Source organism: Pseudophryne corroboree (genome assembly GCF_028390025.1).
Source record: "Pseudophryne corroboree isolate aPseCor3 chromosome 3 unlocalized genomic scaffold, aPseCor3.hap2 SUPER_3_unloc_22, whole genome shotgun sequence".
Taxonomy (NCBI): Eukaryota; Metazoa; Chordata; class Amphibia; order Anura; family Myobatrachidae; genus Pseudophryne; species Pseudophryne corroboree.
The window spans coordinates 1,184,593-1,208,539 of NW_026967511.1; the positions used below are offsets into that span (position 1 = coordinate 1,184,593).

Genomic DNA, 23,947 nt, shown 5'->3' on the forward strand with positions numbered 1-23,947 from the left:
GCTTGGTAAGGCTGAATTAGTGGGGACATCAGGGGGTCAATCCTCGGATTGGACCGACTCACAGGGCCCGTCGGGGTCTCAAAAGCGTCCCTTAACACAAGACACTACTACCGACACGGATTCTGATTCCAGTGTCGACTATGACGAAGTAAAATTGCACCCTAGGGTGACTAAAACCATTCAGTGTATGATTGTGGCAATAAGGGATGTGTTGCATATTGAGGATGAACCCTTGGTCCCCGACACAAGGGTGCACATGTTTAAGGAAAAGAAACAGATTATTAATTTTCCCACATCTCATGAATTAAATTATTTCTTTGGAAAAGCTTGGGAGACTCCGGATAAGAGACCGCAGATCCCCAAAAGAATTTATATGGCATTCCCCTTCCCTAAACAGGACAGGGAGATTTGGGAATCATCCCCCACTGTGGACAAGGCCCTGACGCGCTTGTCCAAGAAAGTGGCGCTAACGTCTCCTGACACAGCGGCCCTTAAGGACCCTGCAGATCGCAGGCAAGAAACTACCTTAAAGTGTATTTATTCTCATACGGGGGCAGTGCTAAGACCGACAATTGCGTCGGCATGGGTGTGTAGCGCAATTGCAGCTTGGACAGATGAGCTGACAGATCAATTTGATAATATGGATAAGGATACTATATTCTTAACCCTAGCCCATATTAAAGACGCAGTCTTATGTATGAGGAATGCTCAAAGGGACATTGGATTGCTAGCTTCTAGGGCCAATGCCATGTCTGTCTCAGCGAGAAGATCCTTATGGACTCGCCAATAGACGGGTGATGCGGATTCCAAAAAACATATGGAAGTACTACCCTATAAGGGTGACGTATTGTTTGGGGATGGACTGACGGACCTGGTTTCCACAGCTACAGCAGGTAAATCAATTTTTTTACCATATATTCCCCAACAGCAAAAAAAGGTAACACCCTATCAGATGCAGTCCTTTCGGTCGCACAAGTCCAAAAGGGGCTCGGGATCCTCTTTCCTCGTCAGAGGTAATGGCAGAGGCAAAAGAGCACCTGCTGCGGCAGGTGCCCAGGAACAAAAGTCCTCCCCGGCTGCTCCAAAACCCACAGCATGACGCTGGGGCTCCCCTGAGGGAGTTCGCACCGGTGGGGGCACGTCTTCGACTTTTCAGTCAGGCCTGGGTCAGATCAGACCTGAATCCCTGGGTGTTGGAAATAGTTTCCAAAGGGTACAAACTGGAATTCGACGAGCTGCCCCCGCTCCGATTTTTCAAATCGGCCCTACCAGCTTCCACATCGGAAAGGGATGTAGTGTTAGCTGCAATTCAAACGCTGAGTATACAGCAAGTGATAATCAAGGTTCCCCTGCACCAGCAGGGAAGAGGTTACTACTACTCAACCCTATTTGTGGTCCCGAAACCGGACGGTTCGGTCAGACCTATTTTGAATCTGAAATCCCTAAACCTGTACATAAAAAGATTAAAATTCAAAATGGAATCACTCAGAGCGATAACAGCTAACATGGAGGAGGGGGAGTTTATGGTGTCTCTGGACATAAAGGATGCGTACCTTCATGTCCCCATATATGCCCCCCATCAGGAATACCTGAGATTCGCTGTACAGGATTGTCATTACCAATTTCAGACATTGCCGTTTGGACTTTCCACGGCCCCGAGGATTTTCACCAAGATAATGGCGGAAATGATGGTGGTCCTGCGCAAGCATGGAGTCACAATTATTCCATACTCGGATGATCTCCTGATAAAAGCGAGATTAAGGGAGAAATTGATGATCAGTGTGGCGCTCTCTCTGAGAGTGCTCCAGCAACATGGTTGGATTCTAAATCTACCGAAGTCACAGTTGATTCCGACAGCTCGTCTACCGTTCCTAGGTATGATACTGGATACGGAACAAATGAAGGTCTTCCTCCCAATAGAGAAAGCCCAGGACATCCAGAACATGGTCAGAGACCTGCTAAAACCGAAAAGGGTGTCAGTTCACCAATGCACTCAAGTTCTGGGAAAAATGGTGGCGGCCTACGAGGCCATTCCCTTCGGAAGGTTCCATGCAAGGACTTTTCAATGGGATCTTCTGGACAAGTGGTCCGGGTCCCATCTGCACTTACATTGGAAAATAACTCTGTCCCCAGGAGCCAGAGTGTCTCTTCTGTGGTGGTTGCAAAGTGCTCACCTGCTGGAGGGTCGCCGGTTCGGGATTCAGGACTGGATCCTGGTTACCACGGATGTGAGCCTCCGAGGATGGGGAGCGGTCACACAGGGAAAAAACTTTCAGGGACTTTGGTCAGACCAGGAGTCCTGTCTACACATCAATGTGTTGGAACTCAGGGCCATTTACAACAGCCTTCGACAAGCGGAGAGTCTTCTTCGAAACCTACCGATTCTGATTCAATCAGACAATGTCACAGCAGTGGCTCATGTGAACCACCAAGGTGGGACAAGAAGCGGAGTCGCAGTGGCGGAAGCCACCAGGATTCTTCACTGGGCGGAAAATCATGTAAGCGCTCTGTCGGCTGTCTTCATTCCGGGAGTGGACAACTGGGAAGCAGACTTCCTCAGCAGACACGATCTCCATCCAGGAGAGTGGGGACTTCATCAAGAAGTCTTAGCAGACATAACACGTCTTTGGGAACTCATCAAATAGACATGATGGTGTCACGCCTCAACAAAAAGCTTCGGAGTTATTGTGCCAGGTCTCGGGACCCTCAGGCAGTGGCAGTAGACGCTCTGATAACACCGTGGGTGTTCAAATCGGTCTACGTTTTTCCTCCTCTTCCTCTCATCACAAAAGTGTTGAGTATCATAAGGCAAAGAAGACTACAGACGATACTCGTTGTCCCAGACTGGCCTCGAAGGGCCTGGTACTCGGATCTACAAGAGATGCTCACAGGAGATCCCTGGCCTCTTCCTCTGAGGGAAGACCTGTTGCAACAGGGGCCCTGTGTATTTCAGGACTTACCGCGGTTACGTTTGACGGCATGGCGGTTGAACACAGAATCCGAGCGAAAAAGGGGATTCCGGAAGAGGTCATCCCTACTTTAATAAAGGCTAGGAAGGAGGTGACTGTTAAGCATTATCACTGTATCTGGTGAAAGTATGTGTCTTGGTGTGAGACCAAGAATGCACCTACGGAAGATTTTCATCTGGGTCGTTTTCTCCGCTTCCTACAGACAGGAGTGGATATGGGCCTGAAATTAGGCTCTGGTAGGGTACAGATTTCAGCCCTCTCGATTTTCTTTCAGAAGAAATTGGCTTCTCTTCCAGAAGTCCAGACGTTTGTAAAGGGAGTGCTACACATCCAGCCTCCTTTTGTGCCTCCAGTGGCACCGTGGGACCTCAACGTGGTGTTGCAGTTCCTAAAATCACATTGGTTTGAACCGCTTAACAAGGTTGAGTTGAAATTTCTTACTTGGAAGGTGGTCATGTTGTTGGCCTTGGCATCAGCAAGGCGAGTATCAGAATTGGCGGCTTTGTCACACAAGAGCCCCTACTTGATTTTTCATGTGGATCGAGCTGAATTGAGGACACGTCCGCAATTTTTGCCTAAGGTGGTTTCTTAATTTCATGTGAATCAACCTATTGTGGTGCCTGTGGCTACAAGTGACCCGGAGGATTCCAGATCCCTGGACGTAGTCAGGGCTTTAAAGATTTATGTAGCCAGGACGGCTAGAATTAGGAAAACAGAGGCTCTGTTTGTCCTGTATGCGGCCAATAAGATTGGCGCACCTGCTTCGAAGCAGACTATTGCTCGCTGGATTTGTAATACGATTCAGCAGGCTCACTCTACGGCTGGATTGCCGGTACCAAATTCGGTTAAGGCCCATTCCACTAGGCGGCTGCCCAAGGCGTCTCGGCATTACAACTTTTCCGAGCGGCGACTTGGTCAGGGTCAAACACTTTTGCTAAATTCTACAAGTTTGATACCCTGGCTGATGAGGACCTAGCGTTTGCTCAGTCGGTGCTGCAGAGTAAATACGCACTCTCCCGCCCGATTGGATGCTTTGGTATAAACCCCATGGTCCTTACGGAGTCCCCAGCATCCTCTAGGACGTAAAAGAAAATAAGATTTTAAACCTACCGGTAAATCTATTTCTCCTAGTCCGTAGAGGATGCTGGGCGCCCGTCCCAGTGCGGAAACTCTGCAAGACTTGTATATAGTTGTTTTTTATATAAGGGTTATGTTACAGTTGACATCGGTCTTGGACCGTTACTGTCGTTTGTTCATACTGTTAACTGGTTATGTGTGTTCCAGGTTACATGGTATGATTGGTGTGGGCTGGTATGAATCTTGCCCTTGGATTTCTAAATCCTGCCTTGTATTGTCCATCTCCTCTGGGCACAGTTCTCTAACTGAGGTCTGGAGGAGGGGCATAGAGGGAGGAGCCAGTGCACACCCATAGTCAAAGTTCTTTTTAGGTGCCCTCTCCTGCGGAGCCCGTCTATACCCCATGGTCCTTACGGAATCCCCAGCATCCTCTACGGACTAGGAGAAATAGATTTACCGGTAGGTTTAAAATCTTCTTATTATTATTATACAAGGGGAAGTTGCCTGTGGTGTCCTGTTATTATTATTATTATTATACAGGAGGAGCAGCCTGTGGTGTCCTGTTATTATTATTATTATACAGAAGGAGCAGCCTGTGGTGTCTTGTTGTTATTGTTATTATACAGGGGAGCAGCCTGTAGTGTCCTGTTGTTGTTGTTATTATTATTATTATTATTATACAGGGGGAGTTGCCTGTGGTGTCCTGTTGTTGTTGTTGTTGTTGTTGTTGTTGTTGTTGTTGTTGTTGTTGTTGTTGTTGTTGTTGTTGTTGTTGTTGTTATTATTATTATTATTATAATACAGGGGGAGCAGCCTGTGGTGTCCTGTTATTATTATACAGGGGGAGCAGACAATGGTGTCCTGTTATTATTATTATACCAGGGGAGCAGCCTGCGGTGTCATGTTATTATTGTACAGTGGGAGCAGCCTGTGGTGTCCTGTTATTATTATTATACAGGGGGAGTAGCCTGTGGTGTCCTGTTATTATTACTATACAGGAGGAGCAGCTTGTAGTGTCCTGTTATTATTACTATACAGGAGGAGCAGCCTGTGGTGTCCTGTTGTTGTTGTTATTATTATTATTATTATTATTATACAGAGGGAGCAGCCTGTGGTGTCCTGTTATTTTATACTGGGGGAGCAGCCTGTGGTGTCCTCTTATTATTATTATTATTATTATTATACAGGGGGAGTGGTCTCTGGTGTTCTGTTGTTGATGATGTTGTTGTTATTATGATTATTATTATAATACAGGGGGAGCAGCCTGTGGTGTCCTGTTATTATTATTATTTAGGAGGAGCAGCCTGTGGTGTCCTGTTGTTGTTGTTATTATTATTATTATTATTATTATACAGGGGGAGCATCCTGTGGTGTCCTGTTATTATTACTATACAGGAGGAGCAGCCTGTGGTGTCCTGTTGTTGTTATTATTATTATTATTATTATTATTATTATTATTATTATTATTATACAGAGGGAGCAGCCTGTGGTGTCCTGTTATTTTATACTGGGGGAGCAGCCTGTGGTGTCCTCTTATTATTATTATTATTATTATACAGGGGGAGTGGTCTCTGGTGTTCTGTTGTTGATGATGTTGTTGTTATTATGATTATTATAATACAGGGGGAGCAGCCTGTGGTGTCCTGTTATTATTATTATTTAGGAGGAGCAGCCTGTGGTGTCCTGTTGTTGTTATTATTATTATTATTATTATTATACAGGGGGAGCATCCTGTGGTGTCCTGTTATTACGATTATTATTATACAGTGGGAGCAGCCTGTAGTATCCTGTTGTTGTTGTTATTATACAAGGGGAGCGGCCTGTGGTGTGTTATTATTATTATTATTATTATTATACAGGGGGAGCAGCCTGTGGTGTCCTGTTGTTATTATTACTATTATTATTATACAAGGAGAGCAGCCTGTAGTATCCTGTTGTTGTTATTATTTTTATTATTATTATACAGAGGGAGTTGCCAGTGGTGTGTTGTTGTTGTTGTTGTTATTAATATACAAGGGGAGCGGCCTGTAGTTTCTTGATGTTGTTGTTATTGTTATTATTATTATTATTATTATTATTATACAGAGGGAGCAGCCTGTATTGTCCAGTTATTATTATTTTCTCTGACGTCCTAGTGGATGCTGGGAACTCCGTAAGGACCATGGGGAATAGCGGCTCCGCAGGAGACTGGGCACAAAAGTAAAAGCTTTGAGACTACCTGGTGTGCACTGGCTCCTCCCCCTATGACCCTCCTCCAAGCCTCAGTTAGATCTTTGTGCCCGAACGAGAAGGGTGCACACTAGGGGCTCTCCTGAGCTGCTTAGTGAAAAGTTTAGTTTTAGGTTTGTTATTTTCAGTGAGACCTGCTGGCAACAGGCTCACTGCATCGAGGGACTAAGGGAAGAAGAAGCGAACTCGCCTGCTTGCAGAGTGGATTGGGCTTCTTAGGCTACTGGACACCATTAGCTCCAGAGGGATCGAACATAGGCCCAACCATGGAGTCCGGTCCCAGAGCCGCGCCGCCGGCCCCCTTACAGAGCCAGAAGCAAGAAGAGGTCCGGAAAATCGGCGGCAGAAGACGGCCTGTCTTCAACAAGGTAGCGCACAGCACTGCAGCTGTGCGCCATTGCTCTCAGCACACTTCACACTCCGGTCACTGAGGGTGCAGGGCGCTGGGGGGGGGCGCCCTGAGACGCAATAGAAACACCTTGGATGGCAAAAAATGCATCACATATAGCTCCTGGGCTATATGGATGCTTTTAACCCCTGCCAAAATACACAGAAAAACAGGAGATAAGGCCGCCGAGAAGGGGGCGGAGCCTATCTCCTCAGCACACTGGCGCCATTTTCCCTCACAGCTCCGTTGGAGGGAAGCTCCCTGTCTCTCCCCTGCAGTCACTACACTACAGAAAGGGTTAAAAAAGAGAGGGGGGCACTAATTACGCGCAGTATTAAAGATACAGCAGCTATAAGGGGAAAAACACTTATATAAGGTTATCCCTGTATATATATAGCGCTCTGGTGTGTGCTGGCAAACTCTCCCTCTGTCTCCCCAAAGGGCTAGTGGGGTCCTGTCCTCTATCAGAGCATTCCCTGTGTGTGTGCTGTGTGTCGGTACCTTGTGTCGACATGTATGAGGAGAAAAATGATGTGGAGACGGAGCAGATTGCCTGTAATAGTGATGTCACCCCCTAGGGGGTCGACACCTGAGTGGATGAACTGTTGGAAGGAATTATGTGACAGTGTCAGCTCTGTATAAATGACAGTGGTTGACATGAGACAGCCGGCTACTCAGCTTGTGCCTGTCCAGACGTCTCATAGGCCGTCAAGGGCTTTAAAGCGCCCGTTACCTCAGATGGCAGATATAGACGCCGACACGGATACTGACTCCAGTGTCGACGGTGAAGAGACAAATGTGACTTCCAGTAGGGCCACACGTTACATGATTGAGGCAATGAAAAATGTTTTACACATTTCTGATAATACGAGTACCACCAAAAAGGGGTATTATGTTCGGTGAGGAAAAACTACCTGTAGTTTTCCTGAATCTGAGAAATTAAATGAGGTGTGTGATGAAGCGTGGGTTTCCCCCGATAAAAACTGATAATTTCTAAACAGTTATTGGCATTATATCCTTTCCCGCCAGAGGTTAGGGTGCGTTGGGAAACACCCCCTAGGGGGGATAAAGCGCTCACACGCTTGTAAGGGCTTTACCCTCTCCTGAGATGGCCGCCCTTAAGGATCCTGCTGATAGAAAGCAGGAGGGTATCCTAAAATGTATTTACACACATACTGGTGTTATACTGCGACCAGCAATCGCCTCAGCCTGGATGTGCAGTGCTGGGTTGGCGTGGTCGGATTCCCTGACTGAAAATATTGATACCCTAGATAGGGACAGTATATTATTGCCTGTAGAGCATTTAAAAGATGTTTTTCTATATATGCGTGATGCACAGCGGAATATTTGCCGACTGGCATCAAGTCTAAGTGCGTTGTCCATTTCTACCAGTAGAGGGTTATGGACACGACAGTGGTCAGGTGATGCAGATTCCAAACGGCATTTGGAAATATTGCCTTATTAAGGGGAGGAGTTATTTGGGGTCGGTCTTTCAGACCTGGTAGCCACGGCAACAGCTGGGAAATCCACGTTTGTACCCCAGGTCGCCTCTCAACATGAGAAGACGCCGTATTATCAGGCGCAGTCTTTTCGTGGACAAGCGGGCAAAAGGTTCCTCATTTCTGCCTCGTGACAGAGGGAGAGGAAAAAGGCTGCAGAAATCAGCCAGTTCCCAGGAACAGAAACCCTCTCCCGCCTCTGCCAAGCCCTCAGTATACGCTGGGGCTTTACAAGCAGAATCAGGCACGGTGGTGGGCCCGTCTCAATGAATTTCAGCGTGCAGTGGGCTCACTCGCAAGTAGACCCCTGGATCCTTCAGGTGATATCTCAGGGGTACAAATTGGAATTCGAGACGTCTCCCCCTCGCCGTTTCCTAAAGTCGGCTTTACCGATGTCTCCTACTGACAGGGAGACCGTTTTGGATGCCATTCACAAGCTGTATTCCCAGCAGGTGATAATCAAGGTACCCCTCCTGCAACAGGGAACGGGGTATTATTCCACACTGTTGTGGTACCGAAGCCGGACGGCTCGGTGAGACCGATTCTAAATCTAAAATCTTTGAACACTTACATACAAAGGTTCAAATTCAAGATTGAGTCACTCAGAGCAGTGATTGCGAACCTGGAAGAAGGGGACTACATGATGTCTCGGGACATCAAGGATGCTTACCTTCATTTCCAAATTTACCCTTCTCACCAGGGGTACCTCAGGTTTATGGTACAGAACTGTCACTATCAGTTCAGACGCTGCCGTATGGATGGTCCACGGCACCCCGGGTCTTTACCAAGGTAATGGATGAAATGATGATATTCCTTCGAAGGAAGGAAATTTTAGTTATCCCTTACTTGGACGATTCCCTGATAAGGGTAAGATCCAGGGAACAGTTGGAGGTCGGTGTAGCACTATCTCAGGTAGTGTTGTGGCAGCACGATTGGATTCTCAATATTCCAAAATCGCAGCTGGTTCCGACGACTCGTCTTCTGTTCCTAGGGATGATCCTGGACACAGTCCAGAAAAAGGTGTTTCTCCCGGAGGATAAAGCCAGGGAGTTATCCGAGCTAGTCAGGAACCTCCTAAAACCGAGCCAAGTCTCAGTGCATCAATGCACAAGGGTTCTGGGTAAAATGGTGGCTTCCTACGAAGCAATCCCATTGGGCAGATTCCACGCAAGACCTTTCCAGTGGGACCTGCTGGACAAATGGTCCGGGTCGCATCTTCAGATGCATCAGCGGATAACCCTGTCACCAAGGACAAGGGTGTCCCTCCTGTGGTGGTTGCAGAGTGCTCATCTTCTAGAGGGCTGCAGATTCGGCATTCAGGACTGGGCCCTGGTGACCACGGATGCCAGCCTGCAAGGCTGGGAAGCAGTCACACAGGGAAGGAATTTCCAGGGCTTATGGTCAAGCCTGGAGACATCACTTCACATAAATATCCTGAAGCTAAGGGCCATTTACAATGCTCTAAGCTTAGCAAGACCTCTGCTTCAAGGTCAGCCGGTGTTGATCCAGTCGGACAACGTCACGGCAGTCACCCACGTAAACAGACAGGGTGGCACAAGAAGCAGGAGGGCAATGGCAGAAGCTGCAAGGATTCTTCGTTGGGCGGAAAATCATGTGATAGCACTGTCAGCAATTCCGGGAGTGGACAACTGGGAAGTAGACTTCCTCAGCAGACACGACCTCCACCCGGGAGAGTGGGGACTTCACCCAGAAGTCTTCCACAGGATTATAAACTCGACAGATATTGCGCCAGGTCAAGGGACCCTCAGGCAATAGCGGTGGACGCTCTGGTAACACCGTGGGTGTACCAGTCAGTGTATGTGTTCCCTCCTCTGCCTCTCATACCCAAGGTACTGAGAATCATAAGAAGGAGAGGAGTAAAAACTATACTCGTGGCTCCGGATTGGCCAAGAAGGACTTGGTACCCGGAACTTCAAGAGATGCTCACGGAGGACCCGTGGCCTCTACCTCTAAGAAAGGACCTGCTCCAGCAGGGACCTTGTCTGTTCCAAAACTTACCGCGGCTGCGTTTGACGGCATGGCGGTTGAACGCCGGATCCTGAAGGAAAAAGGCATTCCGGATGAAGTCATCCCTACCCTGATCAAAGCCAGGAAGGATGTAACCGTGCAACATTATCACCGTATTTGGCGTAAATATGTTGCGTGGTGTGAGGCCAGAAAGGCCCCTACAGAGGAATTTCAACTGGGTCGTTTCCTGCATTTCCTGCAAACAGGACTGTCTATGGGCCTAAAATTAGGGTCCATTAAGGTTCAAATTTCGGCCCTGTCGATTTTCTTCCAGAAAGAACTGGCTTCAGTTCCTGAAGTTCAGACGTTTGTCAAGGGGGTACTGCATATACAGCCTCCTTTTGTGCCTCCAGTGGCACCTTGGGATCTCAATGTAGTTTTGGGGTTCCTAAAATCACATTGGTTTGAACCACTCACCACTGTGGACTTATAATATCTCACATGGAAAGTGGTAATGCTGTTAGCCCTGGCCTCAGCCAGGCGTGTCTCAGAATTGGCGGCTTTATCCTATAAAAGCCCTTACCTCATTTTTCATACGGACAGGGCAGAATTGAGGACTCGTCCTCAATTTCTACCTAAGGTGGTTTCAGCGTTTCACGTGAACCAGCCTATTGTGGTGCCTGCGGCTGCTGGGGACTTGGAGGACTCCAAGTTGCTGGACATAGTCAGGGCCCTGAAAATATATGTTTCCAGGACGGCTGGAGTCAGAAAATCTGACTCGCTGTTTATCCTGTATGCACCCAACAAGCTGGGTGCTCCTGCTTCTAAGCAGACTATTGCTCGTTGGATTTGTAGTACAATTCAGCTTGCACATTCTGTGGCAGGCCTGCCACAGCCAAAATCTGTAAAAGCCCATTCCACAAGGAAAGTGGGCTCATCTTGGGCGGCTGCCCGAGGGGTCTCGGCTTTACAACTTTGCCGAGCAGCTACTTGGTCAGGGGCAAACACGTTTGCTAAATTCTACAAATTTGATACCCTGGCTGAGGAGGACCTGGAGTTCTCTCATTCGGTGCTGCAGAGTCATCCGCACTCTCCCGCCCGTTTGGGAGCTTTGGTATAATCCCCATGGTCCTTACGGAGTTCCCAGCATCCACTAGGACGTCAGAGAAAATAAGAATTTACTTACCGATAATTCTATTTCTCGTAGTCCGTAGTGGATGCTGGGCGCCCATCCCAAGTGCGGATTGTCTGCAATACTTGTACATAGTTATTGTTACAAAAATCGGGTTATTATTGTTGTGAGCCATCTTTTCAGAGGCTCCTCTGTTATCATGCTGTTAACTGGGTGCAGATCACAGGTTTTACGGTGTGATTGGTGTGGCTGGTATTGAGTCTTACCCGGGATTCAAAATCCTTCCTTATTGTGTACGCTCGTCCGGGCACAGTATCCTAACTGAGGCTTGGAGGAGGGTCATAGGGGGAGGAGCCAGTGCACACCAGCTAGTCCTAAAGCTTTTACTTTTGTGCCCAGTCTCCTGCGGAGCCGCTATTCCCCATGGTCCTTACGGAGTTCCCAGCATCCACTACGGACTACGAGAAATAGAATTATCGGTAAGTAAATTCTTCTTCTTATTATTATTATACAGGGGGAGCAGCCTGTTGTGTCCAGTTAAAAGGTGAGAAGCCATTTCCATGTTCTGAGTGTGGGAAATGTTTTGCACACAAATCAGATCTTATTATACATCAAAGAAGTCACACAGGTGAGAAGCCATTTCCATGTTCTGAGAAATAAATCCGCTCTTGTTACACACATAAGACATCACAAACCATTTTATTCTTCTGGAGTATACTACTTATTGCCATGTAATGTTCCTCAAGGTTCTTATCCTATCTTCTATGCTGTTTTCACTATACATGTTACCTCAGGGTGAAATAATCAGATGTCATGCCCTCATCTACCACTGCTATGCAGATGACCTGTCTTTTTCTCTGGGTACTGAGAACACAATACCAATCCTAAATGTCTAGCTGAGCTCCAGGTGTGGGTGATGACAGTTGGCTGTGACTCAGTCCTGGTGAAACAGGTCCTTTATGATAGAAGCTCACCAACAAAGGGCAGGGCTACAGCTCAGCTTTACCTACCAACCAGACTTACGCTTGTGGGTTCAGAGTCACAAAATGCGGATCATGTGCGGAATCTTGGGTGTCCTGGATGGTGGAGTGACACTTAGACATCAGGTATCAGCCACAATCAGATCCTCATCTGAGGAACATAGTCAAACTCCAGCACTTATTTCTACCTACAGTCATACATGTACTTGTATCATCACACATAGACTACTGCAATGTCCTCTACCTGGGTCTCCCAGCAAAAGAATTGCACCGCTTGTAGTCTGTACAGAACGCAGCAGCCAGGCTGTTACCTAACCAGCCCGTTCCTGCCACATAACACCCATTCTCTGCTCCCTTCACCGGCTGCCTGTAAAATGGTGACTCTATTATATAATCTTACTGACTCCCAATCCTACATGACCAGGGTTCATGGTACCAGAAGCAACTTCTGTGTCCTTACTGCCCTGGTTACTTCCATCTGCAGATGAAAGACTGTTACCAGCAGTACCAAGAATCCCCAAGCAGTGCTGAGATGTCAGGGGGGAGACAGGGTGGGTGTGTCACAACTGAGGGCTGGTGCTGACCAGGGGGAAGCCTCAGTTGTAGGGGCTGAGGTATATGTATACCTGGGAGGCAGTACAGGGTTCTTGGACATGCAGGGAACCTTTAGAACAAACGCCCGAAGGCGTGACCACGACAACAAGGGAAAGTTCAAAGGTTTTATTAAACACAGTTCAGAGGAACACTGATGACTTGGTACTGGTAAGAGGAAACACAGTTCAGAGAAATACTTGGGATCGATGACGGAACACCGATGGTGACTTGGGATCGATAGCGGAACACCGATGGAGACTTGGGATCGATGGCGGAACACCGATGGAGACTTGGGATCGATGGCGGAACACCGATGGAGACTTGGGATCGATGGCGGAACACCGATGGAGACTTGGGATCGATGGCGGAACACCGATGGAGACTTGGGATCGATGGCGGAACACCGATGGTGATTAGGGATCGATGGCGGAACACCGATGGTTACTGAGGATCGATGGCGGAACACTGATGGTTACTGGCAGGGCAGAGCACCGCTGGAAGCTAGAAGCTGGAAGCTGGTGTCGGGTATCTGCCAGTCACAGGGTGCAATATTGAGACACTGCAGAGTCAGGCTTTACTGCAGAGAAAGTCCATGGGAGGACTGCACACTGGGATCACTGAAGACAATTGAAGCACTGACCTCTTTCCACCCCAGGAACAAGATATTTATACCAGCTGGGAAACAGGGATTGGCTGGCTGATTAGGTAGAGTATAGAGTGCAGCTGCTGGGTAATTAGGTAGAAACCAGAGTGCAGCTGATAGGCTGAAAAGCAACATGTGATGAAAGCAAACATGGCTGCGCCCATGTTTGCTTTTGGAGGGAAAGATTGTTTGTAACTTGCATGTGAGCTTTAACCATGAAGCTGCCAGAATCACAGTGAAGAGTTTTGAGACAATGAGATGCAGCGTCCTGCACACAGACAGTGCAGATGGAATCCAGGCTTGGAACGCTGGGACAGTCTCAGGAGGCATTTGGAAGGTAAATACTGATAAGGAATTACCTGGATCGTGACAGGGTGGCACTATTGCTGTAGCGGGGGCTGCCAAGCAGCGCTGAGGTGGAAGAGGGGACACACAGGGTCGCTGGCAGTAGTGGGGGGGGTGACAGCAGGTAGCAGTAGTGGAGGGAGATGGGGCAGGTGGCATTGGTGGGGGGAGACAGTGGGTGGCAGTAGTGGAGGGAGATGGGCAGGTGGCAGTAGAGGGGAGAGAGGGCGGGTGGCAGTAGAGGGGAGAGAGGGCGGGTGGCAGTAGTGGGGGGAGACAGGGCAGGTGGCAGTAGTGGGGAGACAGGGCAGGTGGCAGTAGAGGGGGAGACAGGGTTGGTGGCAGTAGTGGGGGGAGACAGGGCAGGTGGCAGTAGTGGGGAGACAGGGCAGGTGGCAGTAGAGGGGAGACAGGGCGGGTGGCAGTAGTGGGGGGAGACAGGGCAGGTGGCAGTAGAGGGGAGACAGGGCGGGTGGCAGTAGTGGGGGGAGACAGGGCAGGTGGCAGTAGAGGGGAGACAGGGCAGGTGGCAGTAGAGGGGAGACAGGGCGGGTGGCAGTAGTGGGGGGAGACAGGGCAGGTGGCAGTAGAGGGGGGAGACAGGGCAGGTGGCAGTAGTGGGGGGAGACAGGGCAGGTGGCAGTAGAGGGGAGACAGGGCAGGTGGCAGTAGAGGGGAGAGAGGGTGGGTGACAGTAGTGGGGGGAGACAGGGTGGGTGGCAGTAGAGGGGGGAGATAGGGCAGGTGGCAGTAGTGGGGAGACAGGGCGGGTGGCAGTAGTGGGGGGAGACGGGGCAGGTGGCAGTAGAGGGGGGAGACAGGGCAGGTGGCAGTAGAGGGGGGAGACAGGGCAGGTGGCAGTAGAGGGGGGAGACAGGGTTGGTGGCAGTAGTGGGGGGAGACAGGGCGGGTGGCACTAGAGGGGGGAGACAGGGCGGGTGGCAGTAGTGGGAAGAGACAGGGCGGGTGGCAGTAGAGGGGGGAGAGGGCGGGTGGCAGTAGAGGGGGGAGACAGGGCAGGTGGCAGTAGAGGGGGGAGACAGGGCAGGTGGCAGTAGAGGGGGGAGACAGGGTTGGTGGCAGTAGTGGGGGGAGACAGGGCAGGTGGCAGTAGTGGGGAGACAGGGCGGGTGGCAGTAGTGGGGGGAGACAGGGCAGGTGGCAGTAGAGGGGAGACAGGGCGGGTGGCAGTAGTGGGGGGAGACAGGGCAGGTGGCAGTAGAGGGGAGACAGGGCGGGTGGCAGTAGTGGGGGGAGACAGGGCAGGTGGCAGTAGAGGGGGGAGACAGGGCAGGTGGCAATAGTGGGGGGAGACAGGGCAGGTGGCAGTAGAGGGGAGACAGGGCAGGTGGCAGTAGAGGGGAGAGAGGGCAGGTGGCAGTAGAGGGGGGAGACAGGGCAGGTGGCAGTAGAGGGGGGAGACAGGGCAGGTGGCAGTAGAGGGGGGAGACAGGGCAGGTGGCAGTAGAGGGGGGAGACAGGGCAGGTGGCAGTAGAGGGGGGAGACAGGGTTGGTGGCAGTAGTGGGGGGAGACAGGGCGGGTGGCAGTAGAGGGGGGAGACAGGGCGGGTGGCAGTAGTGGGGGGAGACAGGGCGGGTGGCAGTAGAGGTGGGAGACAGGGCGGGTGGCAGTAGAGGGGGGAGACAGGGCGGGTGGCAGTAGAGGGGGGAGACAGGGCGGGTGGCAGTAGAGGGGGGAGACAGGGTGGGTGGCAGTAGAGGGGGGAGACAGGGTTGGTGGCAGTAGTGGGGGGAGACAGGGCGGGTGGCAGTAGTGGGGAGACAGGGCGGGTGGCAGTAGTGGGGGGAGACAGGGCAGGTGGCAGTAGAGGGGAGACAGGGCGGGTGGCAGTAGTGGGGGGAGACAGGGCAGGTGGCAGTAGAGGGGAGACAGGGCGGGTGGCAGTAGTGGGGGGAGACAGGGCGGGTGGCAGTAGTGGGGGGAGACAGGGCGGGTGGCAGTAGAGGGGGGAGACAGGGCGGGTGGCAGTAGAGGGGGGAGACAGGGCGGGTGGCAGTAGAGGGGGGAGACAGGGCGGGTGGCAGTAGAGGGGGGAGACAGGGCGGGTGGCAGTAGAGGGGGGAGACAGGGCTGGTGGCAGTAGTGGGGGGAGACAGGGCGGGTGGCAGTAGAGGGGGGAGACAGGGCGGGTGGCAGTAGTGGGGGGAGACAGGGCGGGTGGCAGTAGAGGGGGGAGACAGGGCGGGTGGCAGTAGAGGGGGGAGACAGGGCAGGTGGCAGTAGAGGGGGGAGACAGGGCAGGTGGCAGTAGAGGGGGGAGACAGGGTTGGTGGCAGTAGTGGGGGGAGACAGGGCGGGTGGCAGTAGAGGGGGGAGAGAGGGCGGGTGGCAGTAGAGGGGGGAGACAGGGCGGGTGGCAGTAGAGGGGGGAGACAGGGCGGGTGGCAGTAGAGGGGAGAGAGGGCGGGTGGCAGTAGTGGGGGGAGACAGGGCGGGTGGCAGTAGTGGGGGGAGGCAGGGTGTGTGGCAGTAGTGGAGGGAGACAGGGTTGGTGGCAGTAGTGGGGGGAGACAGGGCAGGTGGCAGTAGAGGGGAGAGAGGGCGGGTGGCAGTAGTGGGAGGAGACAGGGCGGGTGGCAGTAGTGGGGGGAGGCAGGGTGTGTGGCAGTAGTGGAGGGAGACAGGGTTGGTGGCAGTAGTGGGGGGAGACAGGGCGGGTGGCAGTAGAGGGGAGAGAGGGCGGGTGACAGTAGTGGGGGGAGGAGACAGGGCAGGTGGCAGTAGGGGGGAGACAGGGCGGATGGCAGTAATGGGAAGAGACAGGGCAGGTGGCAGTAGAGGGGAGAGAGGGCGGGTGACAGTAGTGGGGGGAGGAGACAGGGCAGGTGGCAGTAGGGGGGGAGGCAGGGTGTGTGGCTGTAGTGGGGGGAGACAGGGTTGGTGGCAGTAGTGGGGGGAGACAGGGCGGGTGGCAGTAGAGGGGGGAGACAGGGCAGGTGGCAGTAGTGGGAAGAGACAGGGCAGGTGGCAGTTGTGGGGGGAGACAGGGCCGGTGGCAGTAGAGGGGGGAGACAGGGCAGGTGGCAGTAGAGGGGAGAGAGGGCGGGTGGCAGTAGTGGGGGGAGACAGGGCGGATGGCAGTAGTGGGAAGAGACAGGGCAGGTGGCAGTAGAGGGGAGAGAGGGCGGGTGACAGTAGTGGGGGGAGGAGACAGGGCAGGTGGCAGTAGGGGGGGGGAGGCAGGGTGTGTGGCTGTAGTGGGGGGAGACAGGGTTGGTGGCAGTAGAGGGGGGAGACAGGGCGGGTGGCAGTAGTGGGGGGAGACAGGGTTGGTGGCAGTAGAGGGGGGAGACAGGGCAGGTGGCAGTAGAGGGGAGAGAGGGCGGGTGACAGTAGTGGGGGGAGGAGACAGGACAGGTGGCAGTAGGGGGGAGACAGGGCGGATGGCAGTAGTGGGGGGGAGACAGGGCAGGTGGCAGCAGTGGGGGGAGACAGGGCGGTGGCAGTAGTGGAAGGAGACAGGGTGGGTGGCCGCAATACAGTACCAGGGGCTGCTGGGGGCAGTAAAGAGGTGTATGGGTCCCGCACAGAACCAGTTGATAATTAGACAATGATGATTATTATTCCTTATTTCTAATGAATCCCTTGTGTGTGTTACTGTTATTTGCTGTGTCAGCCTTTATGTGTGTTCTGTGTAATAATCCTGAAAGTAGTGCTGCTACCGATCTCATATCATTTGTAGTAACTTGGAAAAGATGAGATATGAGGAGCACTCTGGAAGCTTATAGGGGGTTAATCAGAGATGAACGCAGATGTGACATCACGCAGCCCCTGGAAAATGGTCCCGCCCCACCTGCATTTACCCCTCAGGGATGTGACCACAATGTGTGTGACTGCACGGCCGCTGCGCATGTGCATTTTGCCACCACCAGCAAACTATGCTGCGGGCCGCTATTGCGGTGGGTCTGAATGACCCCCATAGGCTGTTGTACAGAGTAAAGTATTTTTTACGTTTAAAATATAGACAAAAATGTGTATTAAAGATATGAAATAAAGTTGTGTAAAAAGATTTCCGTTGAGTTGTGACAAATGACATGGCTCTATGTGGGCACTGCTATTATGTAGGTTAGGACAGCTGTATCGGATAAGCCGTGACGTGGCCAGCAGCTAAACATGTGTTTGCAAACATTTGTGACTAATTCTCTGAATTTTATTACCAGATAGGTTCAGGGATGGTTACAGGTAGTTTTCAGTGTGCGGAAGGAAATTTAGGGTTGGGGATTTGCACCCCCTCCTCTCTGTCTGTTGTTTGTCTGTGACCCCTCCCCCTTCCAGCACCTGATATATAATTATCTCCAGGTATGATTGAGCAACTGCCAAATTGTTTGTCATCAATGCATTCGCCTGTTGGGAAAGATGGTGGCCTCTTACAAGGCTCTCCAGTATGGGAGGTTCCACGCTCGGACCTTCCAACTGGATCTCCTGGACAAGTGGTCGGGATCTCATCTCCACATGCACTAGAGAATTCATCTGTCACAGAGGGCCAGGATTTTGCTCCTCTGGTGGTTACAATTACCTCACCTTCTGGAGGGCCGCATGTTCGGGATTCAGGAATGGGTCCTTCTAACCACGGATGCTAGCCTTCGGGGCTGGGGAGCAGTCACTCAAGGAGTAACCTTCTAAGGACAGTGGTCAAGCCTGGAAGCCGGCCTGCCCATCAACATCCTGGAACTAAAGCAGTCTACAACGGTCTTCTTCAGGCGGACCCTCTTCTAAGAAATTGGGCCATTCAAGTGCAGTCGTACAACGTAACAACAGTGGCTTACATAAACTGACAGGGCTGAACGAAGAGCAGATCGGCAACGTCAGAGGCGGCAAGAATACTCCTCTGGACAGAAAAACACGCGTTGGCACTGTCAGCCATCTTCATTCTGGGAGTAGACAACTGGGAAGCAGACTTCCTCAGCAGACACAATCTCCATCCATGGGAGTGAGGTCCCACCCGGAGGTGTTCAAGGAAATAACAGACCTTTGGGTATTACCCCAAATAGACATGATAGCCTCTCGTCTCAACAAGAAGTTTCAGCATTATTGTTCCAGGTCAAGAGACCCACAGGCAGTGGCCGCCCTGGTGTCTACGTGGGTGTTCCAGTCAGTGTACGTGTTTCCACCACTTCCACTCATCCGAAGAATCCAAAAGCTAATAAGGAGAGCAAGGATTCAAGCGATCCTCATTGCCCCAGACTGGCCGAGAAGGGCTTGGTACGCGGACCTTCTGTATCTATTGCAAGAAGAACGGAGGCCTCTTCCACTTCAGGAGGACCAGCTGCAGTTTGCCTTTCAAGACTTACCATGGCTACGTTTGACGGCATGGAAGTTGAGCGCCTGATACTTGCTCGGAAGGGCATTCTGAAGAAGGTCATTCCTACCCTCATACAGGCTAGGAAAGGGGTAACGTCTAAACATTACCATCGTATGTGGAAGAAATATGTCTCTTGGTGTGAAACCAAGAAGTTTCCTACAGTGGAGTTTTAAGTCAGACGTTTTCTCCTCTTCCTGCAAGCAGGTGTGGATATGGGCCTGAGGTTAGGATCTGTGAAGGTCCAGATTTCGGCCCTATCCAATTTCTTTCAGAAATAATTGGCTGCCCTCCCTGAGTTTCAGACTTTTTTGAAGGGAGTTCTGCACATCCAACCTCCCTTTGTACCGCCTACGGCGCCTTGGGACCTTAACGTGGTGTTGCAGTTCCTCCAGTCGGATTGGTTTGAGCCTCTAAAGGAGGTGGAGGTCAAATTTCTTACATGGAAGGTGGTCACGGTGTTGGCCTTAGCTTCTGCTAGACGCGTGTCCGAGCTGGGAGCTTTATCCTGTAAAAGCCCTTACTTGATCTTCCACGAAGATAAAGCTGAGCTCCGGACACGTCAGCAGTTTCTTCTGAAGGTTGTGTTGGCATTTCATATCAATATTGTGGTTCCAGTGGCTACTGACTCCTCAATTACATCAAAGTCCTTGGATGTTGTAAGGGCTATGAAGATATATGTGACGAGAACTTCTCGTCACAGAAATTCGGACTCTCTGTTTGTCCTGTATGATCCCAAGAAAATTGGGTGTCCTGCTTCTAAGCAGACTATTTCTTGCTGGATTCGGTTCACTATCTAGCATGCATATTCTATGGCAGGACTGCCGTGTCCAAAGTCTGTTAAGGCCCACTCTAATGGTAAGGTGGGTTCTTCCTTGGCGGCTGCCCAGGGTGTCTCGGCAGTGCAACTTTGCCGAGCTGCAACTTGGTCTGGGTCGAACACGTTTGCAAAGTTTTACAGTTCTATACTTTGGCCTCTGATGATCTGAAGTTCAGTCAATCAGTTCTGCAGGAGCCTCTGCTCTCTCCCTCCCATTATGGGAGCTTTGGTAAATCCCCATGGTACTAATGTGGACAGGGCCGGCTCCAGGCATGTTCCAATAGAGCGGCCGAACAGGGCACCACACTTTATGGGCGCCGCTAGCTCTGGCCGCCATATTGGAGCCTGGAGCTGTCCCTACAGCAGTGTTCGTCTCCTAGCAGAGACGCGCACTGCATGCTCCCTCTCCGCTAACCGGCGCCAGCCCGTGAGCCAACCAGAGCTCGCGGTCCGGCAGCTGAGGCTTATGATTGGCTGTCAGACCACGAGCTTTGATTGGCTTGCGGACCGGCGCCAAGTTGAAGCTGATACCACCGCGGCCACCGGGGATTGAGAGCTAGGAGAGGTGCACGCTGCGCTCTCCTCCCCGCCCTCAGCTGGACAACAGAAGCACGGTGAGCAGCATATGGGGGAGGATATCTGGCACTGGGGGACATGTCTGGCACTGGGGGACATGTCTGGCACTGGGGGTCTTGTCTGGCACTGGAGCCCATGTCTGGCACTGGGGGACATGTCTGGCTCTGGGGGTCTTGTCTGGCACTGGGGGTCTTGTCTGGCACTGGAGCTCATGTCTGGCACTGGAGCTCATGTCTGGCACTGGGGCTCATGTCTGGCACTGTGGCTCATGTCTGGCACTGTGGCTCATGTCTGGCACTGTGGCTCATGTCTGGCACTGGGGGAGATGTCTGGCACTGGGGCTCATGTCTGGCACTGGGGCTCATGTCTGGCACTGGGGGACATGTCTGGCACTGGGGGTCTTGTCTGGCACTGGGGGTCATGTCTGGCACTGGGGGTCTTGTCTGGCACTGGGGGTCTTGTCTGGCACTGGGGGACATGTCTGGCACTGGGGGTCATGTCTGGCACTGTGGGGTCATGTCTGGCACTGTGGGGTCATGTCTGGCACTGGGGCTCATGTCTGGCACTGGGGGAGATGTCTGGCACTGGGGCTCATGTCTGGCACTGTGGGGTCATGTCTGGCACTGTGGGCTCATATCTGGCACTGGGGCTCATGTCTGGCACTGGGGCTCATGTCTGGCACTGTGGGCTCATGTCTGGCACTGGGGCTCATGTCTGGCACAGGAGCTCATGTCTGGCACTGGGGGAGATGTCTGGCACTGTGGGCTCATGTCTGGCACTGGGGCTCATGTTTGGCACTGGGGCTCATGTTTGGCACTGGGGCTCATGTCTGGCACTGGGGCTCATGTCTGGCACTGGGGCTCATGTCTGGCACTGGGGCTCATGTCTGGCACTGGGGCTCATGTCTGGCACTGTGGGACATGTCTGGCACTGGGGGTCTTGTCTGGCACTGGAGCCCATGTCTGGTACTGGAGCTCGTGTCTTGCACTGGAGGAGATGTCTGGCACTGGGGCTCATGTCTGGCACTAGGGCTCATGTCTGGCACTGTGGGCTCATGTCTGGCACTGTGGGCTCATGTCTGGCACTGTGGCTCATGTCTGGCACTGGGGGTCTTGTCTGGCACTGGAGCCCATGTCTGGTACTGGAGCTCGTGTCTTGCACTGGAGGAGATGTCTGGCACTGGGGCTCATGTCTGGCACTGGGGCTCATGTCTGGCACTGTGGGCTCATGTCTGGCACTGTGGGCTCATGTCTGGCACTGTGGGCTCATGTCTGGCACTGGGGCTCATGTTTGGCACTGGGGCTCATGTCTGGCACTGTGGGCTCATATCTGGCACTGTGGGCTCATATCTGGCACTGGGGCTCATGTCTGGCACTGGGGGACATGTCTGGCACTGTGGGCTCATGTCTGGCACTGTGGGCTCATGTCTGGCACTGTGGGCTCATATCTGGCACTGGGGGAGATGTCTGGCACTGTGGGGTCATGTCTGGCAGTGTGGGCTCATATCTGGCACTGTGGGCTCATATCTGGCACTGGGGGACATGTCTGGCACTGTGGGCTCAGGTCTGGCACTGTGGGCTCATGTCTGGCACTGGAGCTCATGTCTGGCACTGTGGGCTCATGTCTGGCACTGTGGGAGTTGTCTGGCACTGGGGGAGATGTCTGGCACTGGTGGAGATGTCTGGCACTGGGGCTCATGTCTGGCACTGTGGGCTCATGTCTGGCAGTGTGGGCTCATATCTGGCACTGTGGGCTCATGTCTGGCAGTGTGGGCTCATATCTGGCACTGTGGGCTCATATCTGGCACTGGGGGACATGTCTGGCACTGTGGGCTCATGTCTGGCACTGTGGGCTCATGTCTGGCACTGGAGCTCATGTCTGGCACTGGAGCTCATGTCTGGCACTGGAGCTCATGTCTGGCACTGGGGCTCATGTCTGGCACTGGGGGACATGTCTGGCACTGGGGCTCATGTCTGGCACTGGGGCTCATGTCTGGCACTGTGGGCTCATGTCTGGCACTGTGGGCTCATATCTGGCACTGGGGGACATGTCTGGCACTGTGGGCTCATGTCTGGCACTGGGGCTCATGTCTGGCACTGGGGTTCATGTCTGGCACTGGGGCTCATGTCTGGCACTGTGGGCTCATGTCTGGCACTGGGGGAGATGTCTGGCACTGGGGGAGATGTCTGGCACTGGGGGAGATGTCTGGCACTGGGGGACATGTCTGGCACTGGGGGTCATGTCTGGCACTGGGGGACATGTCTGGCACTGGGGGACATGTCTGGCACTGGGGGAGATGTCTGGCACTGTGGGTCATGTCTGGCACTGGGGGACATGTCTGGCACTGGGGCTCATGTCTGGCACTGGGGCTCATGTCTGGCACTGGGGCTCATGTCTGGCACTGGGGCTCATGTCTGGCACTGTGGGCTCATGTCTGGCACTGTGGGCTATGTCTGGCACTGGGGGACATGTCTGGCACTGGGGGAGATGTCTGGCACTGGGGGTCATGTCTGGCACTGTGGGTCATGTCTGGCACTGTGGGTCATGTCTGGCACTGTGGGTCATGTCTGGCACTGGGGCTCATGTCTGGCACTGGGGCTCATGTCTGGCACTGGGGCTCTTGTCTGGCACTGGGGGAGATGTCTGACACTGGGGGACATGTCTGGCACTGGGGGACATGTCTGGCACTGTGGGGACATGTCTGGCACTGGGGCTCTTGTCTGGCACTGGGGGACATGTCTGATACTGGGGGACATGTATGGCACTGTGGGCTCATGTCTGGCACTGTGGGCTCATGTCTGGCACTGGGGGTCATGTCTGGCACTGTGGGTCATGTCTGGCACTGGGGGACATGTCTGGCACTGGGGCTCATGTCTGGCACTGGGGCTCATGTCTGGCACTGGGGCTGATGTCTGGCACTGGGGCTGATGTCTGGCACTGGGGCTCATGTCTGGCACTGGGGGTCATGTCTGGCACTGTGGGCTCATGTCTGGCACTGGGGGAGATGTCTGGCACTGGGGGACATGTCTGGCACTGGGGCTCATGTCTGGCACTGTGGGCTCATGTCTGGCACTGTGGGCTCATGTCTGGCACTGGGGCTCATGTCTGGCACTGGGGCTCATGTCTGGCACTGGGGCTCTTGTCTGGCACTGGGGGACATGTCTGACACTGGGGGACATGTCTGACACTGGGGGACATGTCTGGCACTGGGGGACATGTCTGGCACTGTGGGGACATGTCTGGCACTGTGGGCTCATGTCTGGCACTGTGGGCTCATGTCTGGCACTGGGGGACATGTCTGGCACTGGGGGACATGTCTGGCACTGGGGCTCATGTCTGGCACTGGGGCACATGTCTGGCACTGGAGCCCATGTCTGGCACTGGGGACATGTCTGGCACTGGGGG

General features: G+C 52.7%; 1 protein-coding gene across 1 annotated transcript in view; it reads right to left on the reverse strand.

The window, feature by feature from the left end:
• Positions 1-23,947, reverse strand: part of LOC134983723 (zinc finger protein 585A-like) — a 117,458-nt gene that overhangs the window by 43,960 nt on the left and 49,551 nt on the right. Inside the window, exon 6 of the mRNA XM_063949369.1 lies at positions 20,382-20,490. Within this exon, the coding sequence (XP_063805439.1) occupies positions 20,382-20,490 (109 nt within the window). The remainder of the gene's footprint in view (positions 1-20,381; positions 20,491-23,947) is intronic.